The 24,866-nt window shown below is 37.0% G+C and overlaps 3 protein-coding genes across 10 annotated transcripts; 1 reads left to right on the top strand and 2 right to left on the bottom strand.

Moving 5' to 3' along the window:
- The first annotated feature begins 549 nt into the window (after positions 1-549).
- Positions 550-4,344, top strand: LOC110763866 (uncharacterized). Its single transcript, XM_021966746.2, has 5 exons — positions 550-1,150; positions 1,345-1,494; positions 1,972-2,145; positions 2,712-3,265; positions 3,413-4,344. Exons 1-5 carry the CDS (start codon positions 577-579, stop codon positions 4,100-4,102), a joined length of 2,142 nt encoding a protein of 713 aa, XP_021822438.2. The 5' UTR covers positions 550-576; the 3' UTR covers positions 4,103-4,344.
- Positions 4,345-5,593: 1,249 nt separating this feature from the next.
- LOC110763858 (tubby-like F-box protein 8) lies at positions 5,594-11,465 on the bottom strand. The gene is made up of 6 exons (XM_021966741.2): positions 11,303-11,465; positions 10,645-10,780; positions 9,532-9,989; positions 9,251-9,338; positions 7,458-7,590; positions 5,594-6,579 (listed from the first exon to the last, which is right to left on the bottom strand). The coding sequence occupies exons 3-6, from the start codon at positions 9,877-9,879 to the stop codon at positions 5,868-5,870; spliced, it is 1,281 nt and encodes a 426-aa protein (XP_021822433.1). The 5' UTR covers positions 9,880-9,989; positions 10,645-10,780; positions 11,303-11,465; the 3' UTR covers positions 5,594-5,867.
- Positions 11,466-19,584: 8,119 nt separating this feature from the next.
- On the bottom strand, positions 19,585-24,444 carry LOC110763856 (P-loop containing nucleoside triphosphate hydrolases superfamily protein). 8 transcript variants are annotated; one of them, XM_088245553.1, is made up of 4 exons: positions 21,924-24,444; positions 21,217-21,319; positions 19,950-20,035; positions 19,585-19,867 (listed from the first exon to the last, which is right to left on the bottom strand). In XM_088245553.1, the coding sequence occupies exon 1, from the start codon at positions 24,207-24,209 to the stop codon at positions 22,029-22,031; it is 2,181 nt and encodes a 726-aa protein (XP_088101679.1). In that variant the 5' UTR covers positions 24,210-24,444; the 3' UTR covers positions 19,585-19,867; positions 19,950-20,035; positions 21,217-21,319; positions 21,924-22,028. The 8 variants fall into 8 exon arrangements, with proteins under 8 accessions (XP_088101679.1, XP_088101681.1, XP_088101682.1 ...); XM_088245555.1 differs by having other exon boundaries at positions 19,585-19,840; XM_088245556.1 differs by having other exon boundaries at positions 19,950-20,016.
- Positions 24,445-24,866: the final 422 nt, after the last annotated feature.

Here is a 24,866-nt window from a genome sequence, read left to right as displayed (position 1 = left end):
ATTCAATTGAAAGGCCATGTACCAAACCGTAACGTAACTTTTGTTTAATTTTTAATTTTCTAACAGATGAAAAATTAGAAAGAAAAAAAATCACGATAAACAAACAGTAAAGCATAACTATTTTTCTGGCATGGGTTCAACGATTGGATGTAAACTAAACTTGCTGGGTGGTATCTTCTATTGTTTTTCTTGGTGATTTTATTTTCTTTTTCCAGAAAATAAACAATTAAGACAAAAGTAACGTGACAGATGACATGGCTTGCCAAGACAAATAACAAATCAAAACGTGATTCATGTCTTATTGGCTGATCCTTATAACAAGTTTAATTTATTTTATGCTTCTTTTAACTTGTTATTCTACTTTTGCTTTATTACTTTTTCTTTATTAAATTTTATTACTCTTGGCTAGTACGAAATACTTTGTTACTTGATTAAGCAAGGTATGTGATGCTAAAGAAAAAACAAAGCAAGGTGATATTGGGATTGATATCAAATACTATATATAGATGTGCTGGGAGATCGCCCGGTTATAAAAAAGAAACCAGTGCATTGAGTAGAAAATTTATATAGCTAGAGATGACAAGAGGAGAGGCGCCGAGTGTGGCGAAAAAGCCATATCAATGGGCCATGGACGGCAAGTGGATTGCCCTAAAATACTTCTACGAGGATAATCCGATGGAAATAGTTTCCCCAATGACAATGAACAACGACACTGCACTTCACGTCGTAGCCTCCAACCGCTACAGCGACCTGCTTAAGCATTTGATTTTGCTGATAAAAGACAATGCACCTGAGATGTTAAGACGTGCTTTGAAGATAGAGAACAACGATGGCAACACCCCTCTTCATGAGGCGGCTGCGTCTGGAAATCTGGACGCAGCAAAGCTCTTGGTGGACGAGGATAAGATACTTTCCGGTCAGTCTTCTTTTAGCAGTCTAGTAGAGATTCGAAACCAGTTAGGAGAGAGCCCACTCTACAGGGCCACTGCTTTCGGTCACACAAACTTGGTCAAATATTTGGCTTCCCAAGTGAAGCCGCAGCAGCAGGATATAGAGCAGCAGCAGCTGGAGTTGGCTATAGAGTACCACTTCAACAGAAACCATGATAACATATCCATTCTTCAGATCGCAGTCATTAGCCAACATTTTGGTCTCTCTCTCTCTCTCTCTCTCCCCTCTTTTACAATTGCATTATTAGTTATATATGTTAGTTATCTATGAAATATAGCTGTGAACTAAGATTAATTCTTGTCTGAAAATATATAACCTTGCCAAATAAAATTAGTCTAATATTTTATTTTATTTTTACTTTATTATTACTAACACTGTTTTCCTTCAATGCAGAGACTGCTCTATGGTTACTAAAAAAGTACCCAGATCTTGCGAATAGAAAGGAAAGCAATGGACTCACAAGTCTTCAATTGCTAGCCCAAATGCCATCTGCCTTCGAACCCAAATTTCGCCAAAGCAAATGGAAGAAGCTCATTTATAAATGTACCATCTACTCTACTGCTCATACACTACTACTAAAATTAGATACAATTAAACTCAAAAATTCAATTTAGATGTGTCTTACTGATGAGTCAACCTATTTATGTTATTAGGGGAAGCAACCCATTAAATTCCTAAATTTTTGCTTATTATGTGATCCCTGGATAGATAATATTCTTTTATAATCTCTTTCTTCTTTAAAAAGAAAAAAAAAATTCACCTGCTGGGTTTTGTTTTTGTTTTGTTTTTTTCTTAGTTTATTTTAGCTGGACAACAGTTCAAACAAGTAAAGCTATAGATGGTAATTTTCTGTTTCTTCAAAGGATAACCTGGACTACAACCATTGGTATTAATGATCTCGCAAGCCAAGCTTGTGGAGCAAGAAGGAATAGTGTACCCTTTATTTATGCAAGCCTTAACTTCTGATGATGATAATGCTGATCTTTAAATTTAATTGTGCTCCCCTTTTTATACATTCAGATTCAGGCCTTTTTGATGATGACAACTGTGACTCGGAGAGGAGATCGAATCAGTCACCAAATCAAAACGATGACTTGGAGAGCGGATCCAATCAGCCACCAAATCAAAACGATGAAGACTTGGACAGAAGATCCAATCAACCTCGCCAATCTAGTTCTTCAAAGAAGATTACGAGTAATTAATCAAACTTTCAAAGTGGGCCATATATATATATATATGTTTGTCTGTGTCTATATATATATATAGAATGTCATCCTTCCATAAACCCTAAAATCTTAAAAACAACTTATTTGTTAAAAAAGAAAAGGATATTATTTTTCCATAATATAAAATGTTGGTAAGTCAGTACAAATTAATACAGATAACCATATGAGGATATTATAAATACGGAAGCCATTATTAGGCAATTTATCATGACTGAACTTTTGTAGTAGCCTTTGTGACTGACTTACAAATGCTCTCGTCTTTATCTCAAAAATGTTGATAAGCTAAGAAACTTTTTCGTTAAACTTACTGCGAGGTTAGATTTTAGTTTTGCTCCTTTTGACTATATAATCTATATATTTTCATAGATATATAATCTAATATAGTAGATTATGAGATTGAGAGAGAGGATCGATGTAAGAGATGAGTAACAAAAGTGAAAACATGCATGTGGATGCATGCTTACTTACAACTTTACTTTTTCCCTTCTCCATCAATATCTTTCATGAATATTAATATATATATATAATGATCAGAACTACTACTAGGATGGCGACCAACAAGTAAGATGTTCGAGGAAATGCAAAATCAAAAATTACTATCGAAACTGACTGATTTGCTGGTCAAGGAGTATTCATGGGCGGGGGAGTACAGTGATTCACCAAACATAAGGAATACCTTTTGTCTGTTGTGTTCAAACAAACAGGTGGAAGAAGATTCTGATTGTGGTTGCCACGACGGAGGGGAAACCAGTAAATCTATTTACAAGTATACCCCATTGCTTACAGCAACATGTACCGGAATATTACAAATTGTGGAAAAGATTATCAACTTTAACCCTCAAGCGATTGAGGCTCGTGATATTGAAACTCGAGAAAACATTTTGCACGTGGCCATTAAGCATCGTCAGTTGGCCATCTTCAAGTTCGTAAGAAAGGAGAAAACAATAACGTCAAGGTTGGCTTACGGGATTGATAGTGATGGGAACAGCATATTGCACCACGCTGCAGATATGAAGTTTTACACTGTAGACGCTCAACACGTAAGCGGTCCTGCATTTCAATTGCAAGAAGAATTGTTTTGGATGGCGGTGAGTGAGTTTTACATATACGCCTAATTCCTTAATTTTAATAATTATCTTCCAACATTACAAAGAGAAATATAACTAATTATAAATCTATTGTTTACTTGATCAAAATGGTTCATCATCCTCAACAATTTTTCCATTTGTGGCCAGCGTGTGGAAAAGATAATGCCACGTCATTACGCCATGCACCAGAACAATCAGGGTGTGACAGCGAAGGAGCTCTTCGAAAGTAAGCATTCAAGTCTTCTTGCGTCGGCAAAAGGATGGATAAAAGAGACAGCTCAGTCGTGCTCGACCGTGGCAGCTTTGGTGGCCACCGTTGCCTATGCAGCTGCCTTTACGGTTCCCGGGGGTAATGATAAAAGAGGGGTTCCTGTTCTCGGTCATTCTCCTTTCTTTATCACATTCGCCATTTCGGACACTATCTCGCTCATCTGCTCATTGACTTCTTTGGGCACGTTTCTCTCTATCCTGACGTCCCCGTTTGAGTACGAAAACTTTCACTGTTCTCTTCCCTTCAGGCTGCATTTAGGATTCGCCCTTCTCTTCTTCTCGCTGGTAGCCACCATGTTCACCTTCACTGCTACTCTTGTGCTCTTGATTCATCATCAAAAGATGTGGACAACGTCCCTCATTTATGTGGTTGCCCTTCTTCCTGTCTCTGTGTTTGGGCTCTCGCAGTTTCCTTTGTATGACGGATTTCGCAAAAGTTTGAAATACATTTCAAAGAAAATAATGAAGCCGACTATATCTTTAATTCGTGATGTGTTTGTAAATTTGAAATTGTTTATTGAAAGTATTTTAAATTTGAAATTCTGTATTCGGCGTTTGCCAGGGTAAAGTCTGTTATTGAGTGATATGATTTGTGACCTCTATGTTATTGCTATAGCTCAAAAGGTCAGAATAAGAGTGTGCTGCTATAGCACTCAGTTAGGGTCCCTCTTCTTCTTCCTTTGTGCGTGAGTGTTTTTTGTTTTTCCTCCTTTTATGTATGTTTCAGAAGAAGTTAACATCTTCGAAATAAACTAGTGTGTATCACGCTTGTTATGAGATTTTTCCTTTATTTGTAATGATCTGGGTTTAAAAATATTCTCTTTTTTTTTTATGGTTCATCACTCATTTATTGAACTATAAAGTAGAGGATGATTTTTTTGGACTGTGGATACTCCCAGCTCCCTTTTCAATTAGCTTCAAATTAAACTTTAGATATGATTTCCATTTCATTTGACCAATACGATTATTCCAAAAAACATTTATTAAACCCTTTAATACCGAATAATTAACTTACATAATGCATAGGCCCTACCTTCTTTTTTTTCCATTTAGCACCAATAACCTTCATTGTAATAAGACACGTTATGTGCATAGCATAGGAGAAAAGAGCTTTATCTTCTCAAAAAATAGAAAAACCCATATGATTTCCAATCTTCGTAACCTTCTCCATTCTCTCTGTGGACCTTTGAGTGAAGGGATCGTGGTCGATGTAATGAATATAATAGTCAAGTTTGTCAGCAAGAGGCTTGTAACTTAAGTGGTTAAGAGCAGTTACCCCTACACTCGAGATCATGTGTTCAAATCTCCCCTCCCCAATATCACTTATATCATAAAAAATAAATTAAAACTAGTCAAGTCCGCTACAGTGCGGATGCTGTTTTTTTTTTTGGGTCAAAATGGGGGGTGTGAGTATGATTATGGTTGGGACTCACCATTAATAAAGAAATCTGAAGCAGAATGTGTGTTATTTTTTTCACTTATGGAAATTCAAGCTCTACATAGAGCTTCATCTTCCTGGTGCTTCCAATTGGAACCCCTTTGGGATGGTTTTGGAGCCATATTCAAAGGAAATGAAAAAAAGAATGAAAATTAAAATAAATTTGAAAAAACTTTGACAGTTAAATAGAAAGAAATTGATTTTGTGTGGATTAATTCACAAATGGATTGGTATTTCATATTTATAGAGTTTGGGGTGTAATTTGGGATTGAATATGGTTTTTATTTTTTTATTTTTTTTATTTTTTTTAACCGTTGGATTTAAATTTGGATCGTTGAATTTTTTTTACCATTAAAACCATCACAATTAAATATCTGTCGTTTGTTTGATTTGAAAAAACAAAAAATGGGATTTGAAGTAAACCGTTGGATCTCAATGGTTTGTTTATCTTGACCGCACGCGCCTCAGGTGCACAGATAGGAAACAGCGGCGCGCCACAACTGATCCTTCCGGTTCCGAAAACCAACAAACAAAACTTGCTGTTCCGCCTTTTGCTTCATGGGTCCAAACTTTTTCAGCCCCATCTGGAATATCTCATCTCATACCAAATCCTAGCTTGATTGATGCTACCAAGTCTAGACTGTTATTTTCAAAGCATATAACAAAACAAGTCTTAACAAAAGATAGAGAAATGGGAAAATAGAAAGAAAAAAGAAAAACAATTGAAAAAAAAAGAGGGAGAGAGGCCCTCGTCCGATGTGCACTTTTCTTGTTCCGCACATGCAGTCTAGCATGAGTTGTAACAGTGACATCATACAACAACCACAATCTATATGAAAGGCCTAGAAAGAATTACCAACTACACTTTCTATTTCTTGCCATAATTTCTCTCCTCTATTCACATGCTAATTTGGTGTCAAAGCTGCTCAAGCAGATAGCAAAGGCCTGAAATGCAGACAAAGGATACCGGTAATCCATGGTAAACATATCCTTGCCAACTTTACCAAACTGAAGTATGATCTTGTCATGGTCAGATTGGGTTGGCTGCGGTGGTTGTGAGGGTGTTGGTGCACCAGCAACTGACTGTGTAGCTGCTATCAACTGAAAGTTCTTGACAGAGGCAACTGTTACCCTTCCACGGAAGTTAAGGCACCAACACTGCAACTGTTCATGCCATCTCGGTGCCTTGTTCCGAAGAATCAATGGTCTCTCCTTTCCTTCATCTTCATAATGGGACCCGACTATATCAGAGAATCGAGCACTGCTAAACTCAGTTGAATTATCAATTGATTTTGAGAAGGATATGCTCCGGAATGAGTCCTCAAGGGAGCGCTGGAGAAGCTCAGGCTGGCCAGGGACAATGCCACCAGGCTCAAGGGATGCGGCAGGGATTGAGTGCATGTTGCAGTGCATCCTGCGTGGCCCCCGAGTGCCAAGTACATTTAACTCATATGTCACCTGAGCGATGTTGTAGCTGCCAGTAGGAACCTTGGGAGAGACCTTTTTAGAGTAAAACCGACGGCTTTGGCCAGGTGGGTAAAGCTGAGCGCTGTTGTAGGGAGGCTGGGTATCATAAATAATGAATTTGGTGCCTAGAAAATTAGACCTGAAAATGATGCACGTTAAACCAAACCAGATAGAAACTGCTTCAGGCCCATCAATAACAAAAATGAAGGGAAAGTAATATCCTAATACAATTATTATTACTATTGCATGTCTGCAAAGTGACAGACCAAGTTGGTTCAGAAGTGTGACAATGGATGTAAAGTCTACTGATTAAAGATATATACGTGTGTGAGTGAGTGTGTGTATTATAAGTAAATAGAAGATAATCTTATATCCTTGCACCAAAACAATTCACAACAAAGGGACTGTCACCAGTTATTCAACCATGGTCATAATGCCTCATAAAGTCAGTATTTCATACATGTTCAAATTACGGATATAGCAATGGAAGTTCCAATGCAGCCAAAGCAACTGAAATAGAGAGATAACACATAAAAGTACAATACTAACCCACAATATCACCAATATCCCTGGATTTTTTTCAAGAAGAGAAGGGAATTTATACGTATAAAAAACAATTAATATGCACCTTAAAATTCTTTAAAATAATATCAGTTGCAAAAGAAATACTTCTTGTAGGAGTGCTTACTGCAAAACCAAGGCTAAGAATGTAAAGTCACCATAACGAATCCCCATTAGCCCATATCATTAATCCATGGCCAATGGACAGCAGATGCAAAAGACAAGAAAAATATTTTTCATTCAGCCTTGATCCCTAAGTGCGCACAATGAGTTTTCAACATGCTCAATATTCCAGTTCCAGTTTTGTAACTTTCAGAAAAGAAAAGAAAAAGATTGTACAATGACACATTTTTCAAGTTCTTAAGTTGCATATTTCACTGCCTTATCTGAAGTTACTAACATATGAATTTCAGCATAGAATAGAACAGCTGAAAAAGGAAGTTCAACAAGAATCACCTCAATTTCCCAATGTAGGTGTTGCTTGATCTTGATATGTTATCAGCATCCATTGAGATCACATACTCTGTGCAAGTAGTTCTGCGCGTTCGCTTGGCAGAAAGAAGAAATTTCCCATTTTCAACAAGTAAGGCTGCAAAGGCATGGAATTGATCAACAGAACATCCTAAAATAGACTTGCAAGCAATAATGCAATCAACAGAAAATTGCTTGCTAGAAAACGAAGCAAATTATTTACTGCACAATATGTTCGTCTATAAAGTTCAAGGTCGATTTAAAATTACACAACCCCTCTTTATATGAGTTATTGCAATACAATCCCTTTATATAACTGAGGCTAAGTAGGGTCCGCATACAATCCCTATGATCTTGACATAGGGAGAAGATGATAATTCTTATGCAGTATAGAGTGAGAGATGTACACTATTTATAACATTTAGACAGCAAATCAACCAATTAGTAATAGAACTTAGCTAAATCAAATTCTGGTAATCAGCATTAAAATAAAGTTTTGAACTTTAACACTTGCTAATAGCCTCTATTATCAACAGAAACCAAATTCCCTGATACAGGACAGCATGATTGATGGAACCCAATGATAACGTCTGAGTCAGGTAAGGCTAGGCCTCTCCGACTCAGCCGGGCTCTAGAGCCTTGAATGCACTAGTCCTCGGAAAATGGTACAACAGCAGACTAAAAAAACACAGCATGAGAAGAGATCATTATAAGTGGATACAATACACCAAATAGGTTGTTTGGAATCCATAGAGAACGAAAGTACGAAATTAAAGTTGACCCAACTAGCCTATATAGTTAGATCTGAAATTATCCCTTAGATATATCAGTAGGTTGACATACATTATTGGTCAATTCTCTAACAGCTTCAGTTTTGGGGGTCCAATGGTTGACTAACATGGTATCAGAGCTCTAATTGTCGGAAACCTTGAGTTCCAAACTTCCAATCGACATTTCTCACTCATTAACTTGCAAGGTGCAGGGAGGGGCTGAACTTATATGCTTCTCTTTATTTGTACTTTTCTACCTCTTTATGTGGAGGACTGCACTTCAAGAAGGATGTCAACTAGATATATGTTGATGGTCCATTCACTAACTTGAACTTCTCAAGTCCAGTGGTTGTGTAAAATGAACCATACTCTGCTTGCCAAACAACTCCTCTAAGATACTGAATCAGGTTACATTCAACGAAGCAGGAATTTTACAACTTTGCACAATGCTGTCCTCTACTATGAGTTATTTGAACATAGAATTTCAGTTTTTAAAGAGAAGGGTTAGATCATCACAATCAGCAGCATCAGTTTTACAAAACAATCATTTAGTGTCTTCCCGATGATATTATCTACCTATGTTAGGACATGAACAATTTGTCTAAGGTATAGTGCCTAGATTTAGCATCCACTGTCAAAAGGATGCTCTTAGCAATAGAAAGTTCCAAATGGGTATTGCCTATATGTTATTGGTCTTATTAGAGATTGTGTAGTCATAGCACAGATCAATGGATCAGTTAGTATTATTTACAAATTAGTTTCCATGCCAGATTCTGATAAACATGATGGTATATTGACCAAAGGTTGAGTTAATTAAATACTGATTAACAAGAAACCAATATTATTCGCAATAATACACAAACTTTTCAACTAAGTTGAACACAACAAATGTTTTAGTAAGTTGATCATAACTATATTGTGAAATCCCAACAAACCACATAACCTTAAATCTCACATTTAACTTGGTAAAGCATTAGTTCCAACAAAACTGTCTAATGAGAACTTTACCAGGGCTAAGGCAAAGGAAAAGGTGGTAAGTTAAATTAGACTTGTCCCTCTTGATAAAGCACTGGATCGTTCCATCCCGAGATCCTGGCTGTGAAAGGCAACCACGTGTCAGCTACTGGCTATTATGAATATGGTTAAAAGAGAGCATCTAAGTGCATAAACACGTGTATAACTAACTTAAACAGAAACCCAGGTAATGACATTAAAACATAAATGTGTGGGCACCTTCTGCCTTTCATTAAGTAATTCTCATAAGGAAGACAATACCATAAAGCTCTCACCTGCTTCAAGGAGACTGGGAAGGTAATCTTCCCAGAGAATTCAGGACTTCTGACAATTTCTTTGCACATTTCCCTCCATGACCTGCATACGGCAGCACAGGCAACAACATGCTTGCGAGAAGGCCAAGTACTCTCACTAGCCTCCAATCTTTTGATTACATCACGTAGGAGTTCAGGAGGTAGGCTGGCCCAACGGCTATTCTGGATTACCAGAGGTGGGTCGTGCAGCTCATGGACTGAACCATGTGATTTCCCCCTGTGATGACCAGGCAGTCTCACCTCAAAACTCCGTCTGGATAAACTTCCAAACCCATCCCTTACATCACGAACTATACTGCGAAATGACATTTACTCTGGCGTGCCAACAGACTCAGATGTTGTATATGTCCTCAATGCAGATGCACAATATAATCCGCTTCAAGTTGGGATGAACCACAAAACTATAACTGCAGGTTCAACTGCAAATGAACGAAACTGGATTCAAATTTCTGTTACAATGCTTAAAACCTAAGAAAGAAAAAGGAAGAAGACTGATTGACAAAAGCACAAAGCAAGAAAAGGAGATTCTCAATAAAGAAAGTCTCATTCTCACACATGGACTTAAAGCAGCCTAAAGTACCAGACTTTAATCAGATACATCTTTTGGCGGGTTTTAAAGCTGATCTTCCACAACCTAAACTACAATTAATTCAAACTTAAATTCCTACTTGTGCAGTCTAATCCAAATATAAAAATAAATAAAAACTTTGGAAAACAACCCCGAGACTGAAATCTCTTCTACATGGAATTTTAAAAAATACAGTGTCCATAATTTGTTATTCTAGAATGCAAAACCCTTCAGAGACAAGATTGTAACTAAAACCCAAATACTTTTTGTTTAAAAAAAATGTAAAACAGCGTCATAAATATAGACAGCATGAATTATGCACCGAAATGAGTAATGCAACCTGAATAAAAATAAATAAATTGTAAAATCAAGTTGACCTGGCAGTTTAAATGTTCAACTCCTTAATAACTCACAGCGAGAGGGAGGGAGGGAGGGAGTGAGTGAGAGTGAGAGAGAGAGAGAGAGAGAGAGAGAGAGAGAGAGAGAGAGAGAGAGAGAGCGCAAACCCGAAAAACACCAAATTAAATGCCAAAAGACTTGAGTTTGAGAGCTTGGCACTGATCACAGATACATTGCTTCACCAGTAAGGCTATCAGAGATCGGTGAACAACTTTCAAGAATCAAAGCCTACTGCTGGAATTCCTGCAAATATAAAATACTGCAATCTTAGAAATGAAGAAAAAGGTTAATAAATTTAGCCTACAAAACCAGAAAATTGAAAGCAAAAACCACCAAAAAATTGTTCTTTTCTTCTTTCAGTTTTCCAACTACTGATGTTAAAAAGTAGATGAAGCAAAGTCAGTATTTTGTTCTCCACATTTGCTTAAAGCCCAAAAGCATCCACATTAAAAATTAAAATTAGCCAAAACTCATGAAATGAAACAAATTAATGCAGAACACACACCAAAATGTGGTGCTTCAAACCCCTTAACTAAAAAAAAATTAAAATTCAGATATTATCCATAAGGGATTTACATCCCAACCAACTGAAGAAAACCCACAAATGTTTCAAGAATCAGACTTTCTAAGACGTTTTTGGGACTGCAAAGTTATAACCCAGAAAACGGACCTAAAACTCAACAATCAGAGAAATGATCCCAGGTGGGGCTGTAAATTTAACAAACAGATAAGGAAAAATAAAAAAACCCAGGAATTTAGACAAACATTTCAGACGGCTGATGCTTCAGAACTTCTTAAAGCTGCGATGCAAAACACCACAAAGACCTGAAGATCACAACCAGCTCACCAGCTTCTGCTCTCTCTCTCTCTCTCTCTCTCTCTGTGAGAAGACCCGGACTTCAACTCTTTATTCAATCCAGTTCACGAACAAATAGCTTTATTAACTTAATCCAAATTATTTAATTTTATCTATTTGTCTTAATTTTAATAACACCCACTTGAACCAGAACGAAATGACCATTGGGCCCTTGACGGTTGACTTTTTAGTCCCAGAACAACTCCCTGTGTTTCCGTTACCCGACCAACGGCGTATCTTAGTGCGAGATTCCTACGTAAGCCGCTTGTTGGAGCTTCGGCGTAATTTAGCATGCACCGCTTACGACATCGCGCTTTGAGAGTTAAATATGGTACTTCTCAGCGTACCTCGTTATGATGTGGAAGCAGTTGTGTTATTGATCTGAACCGCTGACTCTGTTGGGATTTGGGAAGGTGGGTGCATGTGGGAAGATCATGAAATGGGCACGCTGTTATGATGGAGGCCTGTTGGAGAGTGGAATGACATTTGTATCCCTATTGGTTGGGACTGTACTTGCCAGGATGCTGCAGCTCCTGCCACGTGTTTTGATTCAGAAGTAGGATGAACACTTACATCGTGCTATTCCCGACCAATCACAGTATGTCACGTGTGTTAACTTTTCCACATGACAGTATATAATTAAAAAGGGATAGCAAAACATTGATATCCCCGTTTCATACAAGTTTTCCTACCGAAGTAGATCTTCTTTGGTGTTGCTTGGATTTCATGGAATGGAAGAGACAAAATTTTCGAGGGAGGGAGGAGGGTACAATGTAAGTTGTTGTTGAGATTGGGATTTTAGATTATGTGATCTATATTAACACACAAAAATAAAAGATTATGTGATATAAAATCACCCATATCATAATAAGCTCATAGGGCTTTCAACTTTTCATTTTGATCAGTTTAAATATGGGTTAAACATTAGCATTTCTTTTTTTATTTTATTTTTGTGAAACAAAAATTCATTCATAATAAGGGCTAAGTACAAGAATTTGACAATAAGAACACACCCTTTAAAGAGGTTCTTGCATACAATAAGGCTAGGAAATAGAAATTCAGTAAGACGGTGAGCAAATTAATTACACAAATTTTGAGTTCAGCTCACTCAAAGTTGAAAGAGAGAGGATCTCAATTGCATCACCATTGCTCCATAGAGATCTTGGTAGAAAAACCAATAGCTAGGGACCAGAGGCACCTCCAAGTAAAAGGGGATTTACATAGCTTTATATTTAAATTATATAAAATAAAGGGTTTACATGTTGGAAAGACTAAAATACCCTTCAAAATGGATGAAAAATTGGATAATGTTAAAGTCAGGTGACAAATCATGGATTTTGAAAACTTAAGGTGACATTTTGCTTAAATTTTTCTTTAAAGTGACAAATTGAAACTGATGTATAAGTTCATGTGACATTTCTACAAAAATCCCTTAATGAATGGCATGAGTACTCATATACAATGTCATATGAATATTAATAATGTTACAATAATCTTTTTCTTGTTTTTAATTAATTTTACAATAATGTTATGTGATACTTCAAGTTTTCTTTGGGCAAGTTGGACCCATATCTATTATGAATCATCTTCGAATAGCATCCATCATGATTTGTGACTAGAACCTTTCTAATATTTGTGCTCCATCAAGAAGAACGTAACGTTCATACAAGCTATATATATATATGTGTTGATGAAAGTTATTGAAGAAATAATAATTAAAAAATAAAGAAGAAAAACATAGTGGAAGAGAGAAAGTAAGTAAATGAAAATTACTTCTCTAAAAATGAAAAATAAATATTTAAAAAAAATAAGGACTTGGAAGGAATCCATACCAATTAAAATAATCCATTATTTTTCTACTTATTGATGCAATAATAGTTCCTATTCAGTGTTCATGCATGGAGCATGCCTGCATGTGCTGTGCTAATTATTATTTTGTTTTAATAATCAAGAGATTTATTGAATCATAAGACAAGTACATCATGATAATCAAGGAAGAACCAACCAGGATGATTCTTCTTCAATCCAAGTATTAAACTATGAATTAGAAAAGAGTGTTTAGCCGCTCTCTCCCCTTATGAATCCCAAGAAGGGGAGGAGGAAAAAGTATCACTGCCCCTCCTCTCTCTCCTCTCTTTTTGCCTTTTTTAATTTTTTAAATTTATTTTGTATAATTGTGGTGATTTCTTATAGGGTTATGATTTCCCCACTCCTTTTTTATCCATTTACACTTATTTTTTAGTTATAAAATGGAGTGTAAGTGGATAAAATTGGAGTGGGGAAATCACCACTCTTCTTATAAATCATGCTCAGATTGAAGTTCCCATCACCTCTTTTGGGATATATTCCCAATCAAATCATTCTCCCAAAATCCGCTCTCCAAAACTGCTTATGTTCTCTAAATTTGGTTCTAAATCATATCTGACAGAGTTTGTTGCAAATCACCTAATTGATCTTTGTCAAGGTTGTTGTTTTGGTTTATTTATTTTCTCTTACGCGCAAGTAGATCGTTGGAAACTATGTTTTCCCCATATTTATTACAAAAAAAATTTCTCGTTTCAAGATTTTATGCGGTGAGTGGTGGTGGTAGGGTTCATTTAGGCTCCTATGTTGCTTTAGGGTTTCAACTATGTTGGGTTTGTGGTCTTTGTTTGGGATTGTGCTTAATTATTGTGATATAGGCTAGAAGTTTTACTATGGTAAGTATACTTATGTGGAAAAGATGACCAATGAGCTTACATTGAAAAAATAAAAATATGATGGTTACTTCTAAGAAACCCTAATGCTTTTGGGTTTATATCAAATTTTTAACGTCCTAAAATGTTCGTAGAATGTAATCACATAATTATTGTTCATTTTGGTGGAATTATGTCTAAATGTGTGGTTCTAATCTTGTTGAGAGTACTATCCCACATTAGAAATAGAAGTCTTGTATTAGTAGTTTGAAATTTTTTGAGAATTGCCAATTGGTTTTGGATTGAATGCTCACATAATAATATGGTATGAGAATAAAGGTTACCCATGTGGTAGGTTGGAGGGCTTCATGTGCTCTTATGTATCCAATGTGTTGTCCACGTGTTTGGCCTAAGTGACGTCACACGTGAGGGGGTGCATTGAGAGTATTATTCTACAACGGAAATGGAAGCCTTAGATGAGTAGTTTAAAAGAGCTTGTGCACTGTTCCTGTGGAATGTGGCATGGGTGTTGCCGTCCGTGCAACTACCGAAAGAATTGTTTTCAGATCCTGCAATGTTTATCTGTTTATTTTTATTCATATAGATAATGGGAAGGATAAGAAATCATGAATGACTGAAAATATAAATTTAGTCATACAAGATGGCAGCTAATTAATTAGTAATGAGAGTATATAAATAAAATTTGCTGCACATTCTTGTAATATTATGAGATTATACCCTTACTTACATCCTTAATTAGATTGCACTTGTACAAGTTTAATAATGTGAAATCAAACTTTAGATCATCACTGGTAGAAGAAAATGTTTTGTCTAGTCAAAATCAACTTTTTATTCTTTTCCATTCTAATCTGAAAGGAATAAATTTGAAAACAGAAAAGGATACAAGAATGCCATTTATGCTAAAACTTGGTCCATGTATGGCCATAAAATCGAGAAGACTTTTGAGCGCTCTTGTCTGGTATGGATTATCTTAATACGGGGTGCAAGTGATGGTACTTATATATATATATATATATATATATATATATATAATTATTTGACTTCTAAGTTAACTTATAATACATTAATTTTATGGTTAACATGTAACTAATCAACACTTATTACCAAGTAGATCTTAAATGAGAAAGAAAAAAACCCAAGAACCAAGTGGGAAGTAGACTCGTTCAAGTTCAATCACTTGTCAAACTTTCCTTATATCTACTAGCTTCGGACAACGAGGTCAAGCTCAATAAAAAATAATTTTGATTTACAGACTAGTAGTCTTAAGTTTGAATCTTCATGGCGTGTTGGTAGCGTGTGTGAGAAATGCTCCTGCCCTTGTAGTTTACACTATCGCTTATAGTAAATAATAATAATATTATTATTGTTATTAAACTGGCCAATATGAAGATATTGTTAAAAGGGTTTAAAGGTGAAGTTATGGGTCTTGTAACACGACTTCAAAAATAAAATGATGAATTGGATAAGTATATGCTGATTACCAATGATTTGGTATAAATTACTTGAGATGGGGGTCAGGTTGGGTGGCTCAGCCCAAAATAAAATATAGCATATGTCTGATATTATTAGGTATTTGATTATAAAACAACTTGTTAACTTTTATTAAGCCACTACTGGTGGCATGATTATTTCTCTTGTTACACGTGTACTTAGCTTCAAGATATTTATGTAATAGCTAGCTAGTAGCTAGCCTCGGCCAATTCACCAACTAGATATAGACAAGGTGTTTTTCCTGGGTGTAGTCTATATCTATTTGTATTTTTCTACAACATATACTATGAAGTCTCATCATGTCGCAGAAGAATGGTGAGATTAAAAATCAAGAGTTTTATTCATTGAAAATGTGTATTAAGAATAAATTATTTTGAATAGTAACATGAGACAAATTTTAACTTATGCAACTTCACGCAACATATGAGCAATTGTTTTAACATTTATGATATTCATAGTGATTTGTTACTAGCCGGTGACACTTTATCTCAAGTCGACATCTATCCGTCGATCTTCATAACTGAAGTGGTAAGCTCAACGAGGGGTTCACACAGGGGCAGAGCCACTCATAGGCCAGGAGTGGCCTTGGCCACCCTAATTTTTTGACCTTCCTCCTCTATTATATTATATATAATATATATTTTATACACTTAATAATAATATATTAGATATGATTAAGTTCGAAATATTTAACTTATGTAAGTTTTAAATCATATGTATATACGCCAATGGGTTCCCACCACAGTGGTGGTGGATTCCCCCTTCCCCCCATGGCACCCAGGATCGAACCCCAGTGGGGTTTCTTTCCTCCAATGTAACCAAAAAAAAATCATATGTATATACTTTATTTTCTATTTCGACCGCCCCACAATTCTAGAGGTTCACAAATTTTTTTAATATCATTTGGTATAGCCTAGGCTTCAGAGAAAACGAGAATAAAGGACAAAAGAGTAGAGTCCAATTAGGAAACTCTAAGAAAAAGAAATTAGGTAACATGTAAATACCTAAAAGGGGGAAAATAAAAATAAAAATATAGGTAAGTTAAGTATTACGTGTCACATTTAAGAAATATTGATGATGCGATATAACACCGAAATTCAGAGTTAGTTGGCATGCTTGATTTTCTTGTCGCGTTAAGGATTTCAAAGGGTATGAAGGTTGAATTCCAAGTCAACCAAATTGCGTGCAACACGCCAGCCATCCACAGATTCCTAGGCTTTTCTGTACAAAGCAAAGGCAAACGCAGCTTCCCTTGTAAGTGGTTCTTGCCCTTTCACAATGACATTTCAAACATATTGGAAACGTAGTCGATATTGCCACTCCAAAAAAAAAAAAATCCTCTTCTATTTTTTTTTCTTTCTATTTTGTAAAAACACAATTAGTGAAAATATTTAAATATATATATACTTGCCTCATTTTCTGGAAGTAAGAACTCTTGCTTTTCTTCTAATCATAGTTTGACATGAGTGTAGAGATTTTTCTTTTTCTATTTTTGATGAATTACTTTTTCATATGTGTCAAAATATGATTTGCATGAAGTAAGAGTGCCCTCAAAGAAGGGAAGCAATTTCCAATACATGAAGGATAATGATTGGCTCCCGAAAGAAAAGGAACTCCTCCTAACATGAACATGTGGCCAATTAGAAATGGACACATACCGAAACATTGAAAATAATAAAAAGTTCGCTTAGGTTCCCCAAATTGGGTGGGGCCCAATTTGTATAAACCCCTATATATACTTATATATGTTATTTTAAATAAATTATATTATATAAATATTATGTAGAGTTAACTTATACATTTGCATTCAAAAATTTAAGGCGGGTGATATGTTAAGTGATGTTTTCAATCTTGATAAATCTTGATGCATTTTATAAAGTTGTGTAAATTACATTTTGTTTGTTTGTTTTATGTTACAATTTTGAATTTGAGTTCATATAATATATTTTCTAACATACCGAAAAAAAATCACATAAATATACATATAAAGTAGAAGGTCCCATTTAAGTTGTTCGCCTAGGACCTCCAAAACTTAGGAACACCGCTACTATAGCCTCACAACCAACCCCACTCCAAAGATTTTAAACCATTTAAAAAAATTATTTGGACATGCTTTCATTCGATTGAACCGCATAATCATTTCAGGAGCGATTCCTTCCTCTTCTTTAGAAGCGAAGCATTATCTACAGATAAAAAGAACAAACTACGGAAATGAAAGTGGGAGTGTGTGGACACCAATGCGGTTCATTGGTGTTTTTGACAATCAAGTTAACCGCGAGGTTTCGGTTTTGATGGTTTGGAAAGCTAATTTCGGGTTTAGGGTTAGCATTGTGTGGAGAAATCGATTAATATACCTGAAAACCTCAGAAGCATTAAAGTCCTCGGACAAGAAAAATTCTAGCCGCCAAGACGAGAGGATATTCTGAGCTGCTTTGCAAGGATATCCTGGTCAGTTTAAAATCAATTTTTGGCTAAACTTACTATGTTGTTTTCAAACTTTAGTGGACGACCTTAAAAAAAAAAATATATATCCCATAGCTTTCGTTATGCAAAGGAAACATGAACAAAGAGCAGCTTTTTTTTTTTTTGGTCAACTAACAAAAAGCAGCTCAGAACATAGGGTTCTAGAGACTAATTTAGGTTTCTTCTCAAAGCAAGGCAAGGCAGTTCTGGAAGGGAAAGCAAAAGTTACCCCATGACTCTGGTTCTAGGGAAATCCATGGAACATAGCTCCATGTATATTTTCTTTTGGGGCTTGAGCCCATAAATAGAATGAGATGAAATAATGGTGAGCCTATTCCACAAGGTTTTGGATTGAAGTAACAAGGCCTTCTAGTCTTATAAAGAAGTGGATCTCCACTTCTTGGTACAAATTTTGTTTTCACCCTGCCTAGCTGCCAGATCGAAGAAGAAAAACTCCTTCAGTTTCATTTAAATTCAAACAAAAAAATATTTATGCCAAAACAGAGTTCTTTCGTCATGGTTTTTTGTGTACGGTATACTTCTGTACACAAAAGAACCATGACAAGAAAAGATAAAAGAAGGGATTGTGAACATAATGTCCAGGCCCATTTTCTCCTGAAAATCACTGAAAACATGAAAGCATTCTCAAGTACATGTTGGATAGTATAAAGTAAACTTGGTAGCAAAGCAGATTAGCTCTAGAATCTGGTAGATCAGTGCTGCTGAGACGTACCAAGAAATAGATAGCAACCACAATTAAACACCTAATTATTGGTTTATGTCATGAATCATAATCTCAGCATTCTTTCGTTCTTCCCTTTATGGGCTTTTTATGTGCAAACACACCTTGTCTTGTAAGGTCTTGGCCTTGGTGTTTCTCCCTGGGTCAAGCAAAATCGGATCCAAACAATTACCTTAAGTATAGGTCTTATTGGGTAATAATTGCTATGATATAAGGTTCGGTTGTTAAGAGTTCAAGAAAATTACACACATGGTCAGTTTTTGACATTGTGATTTGGTAGTCGGGATTTGGGAAAGCCAACCTGATTTGAGTATATTACCCTAGATAATTTAGCATGTAGGCGCAATAGAAAATGCTTATGACACGAATACAATTTGATAGGCTATCCGCAAACACCTTGTAAGTGGGTTTTGGCCTTTCATGGTGGCATTTCAAATGATTGTTCTGGGGTTTAAATATTGTGAAGTTTGTTGGAGTTAGGGTGAGCATTGTGTGGAAAAGTCGATTAAAGCACCCGAAGAAGAATTTTACGAAGCATCAAAATCCTCAGACAACAAAATCCTAATTGTGAGGACTACTTAATTAGGCTTTGTTCTCTACCACACTACCAGGCAGCGTCGTTGAGGGATGAGGCAGTTCCGGCTTCTGAAATCTTAAACCAGACAGATGCACTACGCGAAGGAGAACACAACATTCATTCATGCATCTAAAAATTGATGGTATAAATCCAGTGCCAAACATGTAGAAGATAATAAAACATTCAGAAACATGCCAACGTCTAATTTAACAGAATGATCCATTGAAACAATCAAATAAATAATTAAACATCTTCACGAACATCAAACAATCTTGTACAATTTGATGCTACGGTTTTCATGTCTTTTATCTTAGCCCTTCCCAATAAACTCTTTTGAAAATGGTACTTTCTAAACAGTACAGAAAGTTTAACAAAACTTGACTCAATTCCCTCCCAAAAAAAGGAAAGCCTTTAAGCGACCAACATAGGCTTAATTTTTTCCAAAACCAAAACCCAACTCTCCACTCGTCCTGTTCTTCTGTGGAATCCATTTCATGTTTAGTCTCTGAGAAACATGGTGACTTTAAATGCATGTGTTGTTTGTAAAGTTTATTGGAGAAGGGGCTTAAGAAAAATAAAACTCATACCTTTCTGCATGCAAGGAGACTAACCTAGCAGTGTGACCAAAGGCAAACTTGCTGCCGTCATATATCTCTGGAAATGAACAAGAACGCTGAAAAAACAAAGACCAATAGTTGCTAGAAGCTTTGGAAATTGAAACTAATGTATTTATCACATGAAGATGAAGGTAACCCCAAAGACCAAAAAGTCAAGGAATCTATCAAAACATACAGCAATACATAAGGAAAGTAATTTACAAGCTCACTATATTTCAAATAAGCACACAAGAACACTTAATCTGGCCTTAGGGTTCCAGGGTTCAAAAAGGATCTTAGAATGTCTAGGGTTCTCCTATAAGTTAATAAGCATTCTCAAGAAACATAAATGCAAAAAGTAAAAAATAACTGGAATTATTTTAACCCAAATGAGAGCGAATGGATTAATTCTTGTCTTCTCGGATAGTAAAAAGAAAACTTGACAGCAAACCAGATTAGTCCTACAATCAGTAAATAAATGATGAAAGTTCAACTACGATTTTAAATAAATTGGAACACCAGAATAACAAAAAGTTATACAAGTGGTTATTTTTTATTTTTTATCTATAAGAGTACAAAAAAAGTGAACAAGTAGTCCACTTCTAAAAGAACTAGACATGCAAACTGCTTCAACAACTCAATCCTAGGCGAAAACACCAACAAAAAAAAAAACCAGAATTCCAAAGAGCTACAAAATAAATGCTTTCCAATCCGACAAAACGACAGAAAAAGGAGAACTCCCTAAACTCTAAAGTTACAGATGCCCACAAAGACGGCCAAAAATGCACCCTATCCCATAAGCATTCCACCCCCTCACTCAATGCATACTCAAAAACCCTTCTGTTCATTTCACCCCGTAGATCCCAAAAAATTTCCAAAAAATTTAGAGTCTACCAAAAACCCACAGTAAAAGCATAAGACACATAAAGCTGCAACCAATGGCTAGCAACCACAAAAAGCATTAAACACAAAATTACATCAGAATGGTACTGGTTGGCCAAAATCACATATGCTGTAAAAGACAACAAGCTACTGGTATCCCCTCTTTACAAACTTCATGTTATGAATCATGATAACAGCATTAATTTTTTGTTCCCTTCATATATTCATTTCCTTGCTTATCACAGTTCTTCCTCAAGAATGCCACATAATAACTTAAAGCAGACAATTTGTTTTTTCTTTTTTTAAAGTACATAACTGTTCCACTTCTCCGAGAACTATGAATCATACATGCTTTGGAAAAATTACACTTACATACCTGTCCATGCAAAGCTTCAACAGGCGCATAAGCAAAATGATGTGCCAGCTTCACCTGGAAATCACTTTTGTATTTTCTTTCCATCGGTTGGCCCAATATGGACCAAATGACATGAAAATCAAAATCAAATAAGAATTCTCGTAAAAAGATTTCTCAATAAGCAAACAGAAAGATGAAAGAATTCAAGAAAAAAAGAAGAAGGCTCAACTAAGGTACCATAGAGAAGACAACACCTTAATATCAAATGTCGTCATCAAATTTAGCATGCACAAAAAGTCCAAATATCAAACAATGTTGTCCAGTGAGGTGGTCCAGCAGACTCTTAGAGATCTGTTGCCAGGGACCTCTAGGACGGAGGTGACCACCACACTGTGAACATAATACATACAAAATACATAAAAAGTATACACTAGCGGCTTTAATGTTCTACTTGTGCATTCAAATGAGATATGCCAGCAATATTTAAAGGATTTGTGCTCCCACCCAATAAAGTAAACCAGTAATTTGCAAAAACCAATGAAGAGAAAAAAAATAAACATTCCCAACTGATATCGTCATAAACAATTTACTGGTTCTAACTAGTCATCAGGACTAACAACATTGTTTCATAAGAAAAAAGTCATGACATCAATTTGCCAATTACAGTACAGCAGAAATATTCATAATCAAAATTATAGATAAGCACAATCCCATTCAAAGTAACTCACTTCTTCAGTTCCACCAGCAGGCAAAGATGTCTCAGCCACTAAAACAGCATCACATTGCATAATAAGTTGGGCCCTCCGTTGAAAAGTCTGTTACCTCCTAGCTTCTCAATGAGTAAAAATAGTGTCATTACGCCTAGGTGGTCTATCAGGAACTGAACCGGGTTTGAACTTTGAGGCCTCATGTTTCGCCAGTTCAGGAGGAACATGACTATTACTCTGAATGAGCATCTGCTTGAGATCATAAAAGACTTCGGTGTCGTGCATAGTCAAGAATGTTGTGGCCACACCAGTCTTCCCTGCACGTCCAGTACGTCCAATACGATGCGTGTACTGTTCAATATTCCCAGGCATATCATAATTAATAACATAGGCCACATCAGGTATATCAATCCCACGTCCTGCAACATCAGTTGCAACAAGGACATTGTATTTCTTGGCTCGAAAACCGTCAAGGCTAATTTCTCTCTGCTCCTGTGACTTACCCCCATGCAAAGTGGTCACACGATATCCATTCTTATCCAAACTCTTAGCGACATAGTCTGCATTCTTCTTGGTATTAACGAACACAATAGCAGTCTTATCACCAAGTTCATCAAGCAACCTCTTTAACCTCTCAAACTTCTCAGATTCCTTGCTCATGATCACATTCTGAGTGATCAAATCAGTTGTCTTTCCAGCCGTGCCAATCGTGACCACAACAGGATTCCTCAAGTACTTCCTAGCAAGCCGCTCTACAGCAGGCGGCATTGTGGCACTGAACATATAAGTGGTTCTGTAAATCTTCTTCTCATCAAGCTCTTCATCCTCATTCTCAGGTTTGAAATTGCTGGAAGGCATTGCATCTAAGACCCCTACAACCTGCGGCTCAAACCCCATATCAATCATCCTATCAGCCTCATCAAGAACAACATAATTGCACTGGTTAAGAACAGCATAACGCCTCTCCAGGCAATCAATCAAACGCCCCGGAGTGGCAATTACAACCTCACAGCCTTGCCTAATTCTAAACCCTTGCTCCTCAATCGACTGCCCACCAACAATGGAAACCACTTTGATACCCAAGAAATGCGCAAACTTGACAGTCTCATCCTCAATCTGCTGTGCAAGCTCACGAGTAGGAGCCATAACAACAGCATAAGGTCCTTCGGCCTCATTCTCCTCACTAATGGGAGGCAACCTCGAAATATAAGTCAACATAGGAAGAACAAAGGCAGCAGTCTTACCCGAACCAGTCTCAGCAATGCCAATAACATCTCGCTGTTGCAGCCCAAGTGGAATCGCCGCCATCTGAATTGGAGAAGGCTTCTTGTAACCAGCTCTCTCCACAGCCTTGAGCAACTCCTCACTCAATCTACTCTCTGCCCAACTCCTCATAGGCCTCGGAATCCTCGACCCTTTATATGAAATATTGAAATCCTCCCGAAAAATCCTCCAATCCCTCTCAGTCATCTCTTCAAGCTTCTTATCAGTCCAATGGCGATCGACCCTCATGTCGAAAGTATCGTATAATTCTGCAGCCTCCTCCTTGAGCTTCTGCGCCATGGCCTCCTCGGGCTTCTCCTCCACGCCCTCCTTCTTCCGGATCTCCTCCCTCAGCTCCCTCTCGTACTTCACAGCCAGCTTCTTCTGCTCCCTCCGGTCCATCCCAGCCCGAAACCCTCGCCCAAACAAGAGTTGGGCCTCGTGAGGGTTTTGATACAAAGCATTCATATCCCGAGAAGTGTCCTCCGTGTTCTCCCAATCGAAAGAGAACCGAAACTTCTCGCTGGGCTTGATGACCCGCTTCTTCGGCTTCTTCGATCCGAGATACTGCTCTTTAATGGCGTCCAGCTCTTTGTCTCGCTCGCGCTCTGCTAATTTGTCCAAGCGGGCACGCTCTCGAACCTTGGTCTCCTCCTCCCGCTCCCTATCTCGGTCGCGGTCGCGGTTTCGCCGCTCCGAATCTCGTTCCCGGTCTCTGTCTCGGGAATATCGGTCCCTGTCTCGGTCCCTATGATCTCGGTCTCTGTCTCTGTCTCTGTCTCTGTCTCTGTCTCTGTCTCGGTCCCGGTCCCGGTCTCGGTCGGAATTGGCGGTGGCTGTGGGTGGTGCGGCGTCTGAGGAAGGGCGGGAATGGGAGAGATTGGAGAGAACATGACTTTGACGGCGTTTCTGGTCTTCGGTTTCTTCTTGACGGCGTTGAAGGGCTAACTGCTCGCGTTGGGCTTTCGTCAAGAAAACGGGTTTTTTGGGCGGCAACGAGGAGGAGGAGGGTGCTACGGGAATGCTATCTGCTGAGCGTTTCATTGTGTGAGAAAAACGGTAGAGATAGTGGAAGGAAGGGAAGGGGATTTTGAGTCGCAGGGTTAAGGGTTTGGTGGAGGACGAGGAGGGGAAATTTGCGAATAAAACTATTTGGGGAAAAAACTATTTTGACATGAAATTAAAAAGATGTTTACTTTTGAAATTGACAATTTGTTGGTACGAGAGAATATTTGAGGGAATTGAATTTGAGATTGAGAGTGTGTTTTTCCATCTCAATAAGCTTTTATTTATAGAGAACTAGGTGAAGTTTCCTAGTTATATATGGATTATAACTTAGGCCCTCAAATCTCCTAATTGTACAAGGAAAGGATATTGTTTTTTTCCCAATAAAAGAAGGGAGCTAATATTGTTTTTCAACAGTAATTTCTTTTTTAATATAAGCGATAATTTAAAGTACAAGGAGAAGGAGTTTCTCACATATAATACTAAATCCTGATGGGAAATTGAATCTCATTGGCTCCCACCGACAATGATTTCTAATCAAGAAGCTTGGAGCAACTTAACCATTAATTTTAACAAAACCAAAGAAAAAAAATTGAAATAATTACCTTCAGCTGGTGGAATCCATCCATATTCATTGGAAGTTTTATTTTTCCAATGTTTTATTTTAATTTTGTTAACATTCCAAAACTCACCCAA

This window comes from Prunus avium, chromosome 8 (genome assembly GCF_965620075.1).
Source record: "Prunus avium chromosome 8, drPruAviu1.hap1.1, whole genome shotgun sequence".
Classification (NCBI taxonomy): Eukaryota; Viridiplantae; Streptophyta; class Magnoliopsida; order Rosales; family Rosaceae; genus Prunus; species Prunus avium.
The sequence above is the reverse complement of the archived record's forward strand: the minus strand, read 5'-3'. Positions and strand labels throughout refer to the sequence as shown.

Coding starts and splice junctions, on each gene's coding strand:
- LOC110763866 (XM_021966746.2), top strand. CDS start 577: ATGACAAGAGGAGAGGCGCCGAGTGTGGCGAAAAAGCCATATCAATGG. Junction 1,495..1,971: donor GAAGAAGCTCATTTATAAAT/GTACCATCTACT, acceptor TTATACATTCAG/ATTCAGGCCTTTTTGATGAT. Junction 3,266..3,412: donor AAGAATTGTTTTGGATGGCG/GTGAGTGAGTTT, acceptor ATTTGTGGCCAG/CGTGTGGAAAAGATAATGCC.
- LOC110763858 (XM_021966741.2), bottom strand. CDS start 9,879: ATGTCATTTCGCAGTATAGTTCGTGATGTAAGGGATGGGTTTGGAAGT. Junction 7,591..9,250: donor TTTCCTTTGCCTTAGCCCTG/GTAAAGTTCTCA, acceptor ATGCCTTTGCAG/CCTTACTTGTTGAAAATGGG. Junction 6,580..7,457: donor ACCTACATTGGGAAATTGAG/GTGATTCTTGTT, acceptor CATCATTTTCAG/GTCTAATTTTCTAGGCACCA.
- LOC110763856 (XM_021966737.2), bottom strand. CDS start 24,209: ATGAAACGCTCAGCAGATAGCATTCCCGTAGCACCCTCCTCCTCCTCG.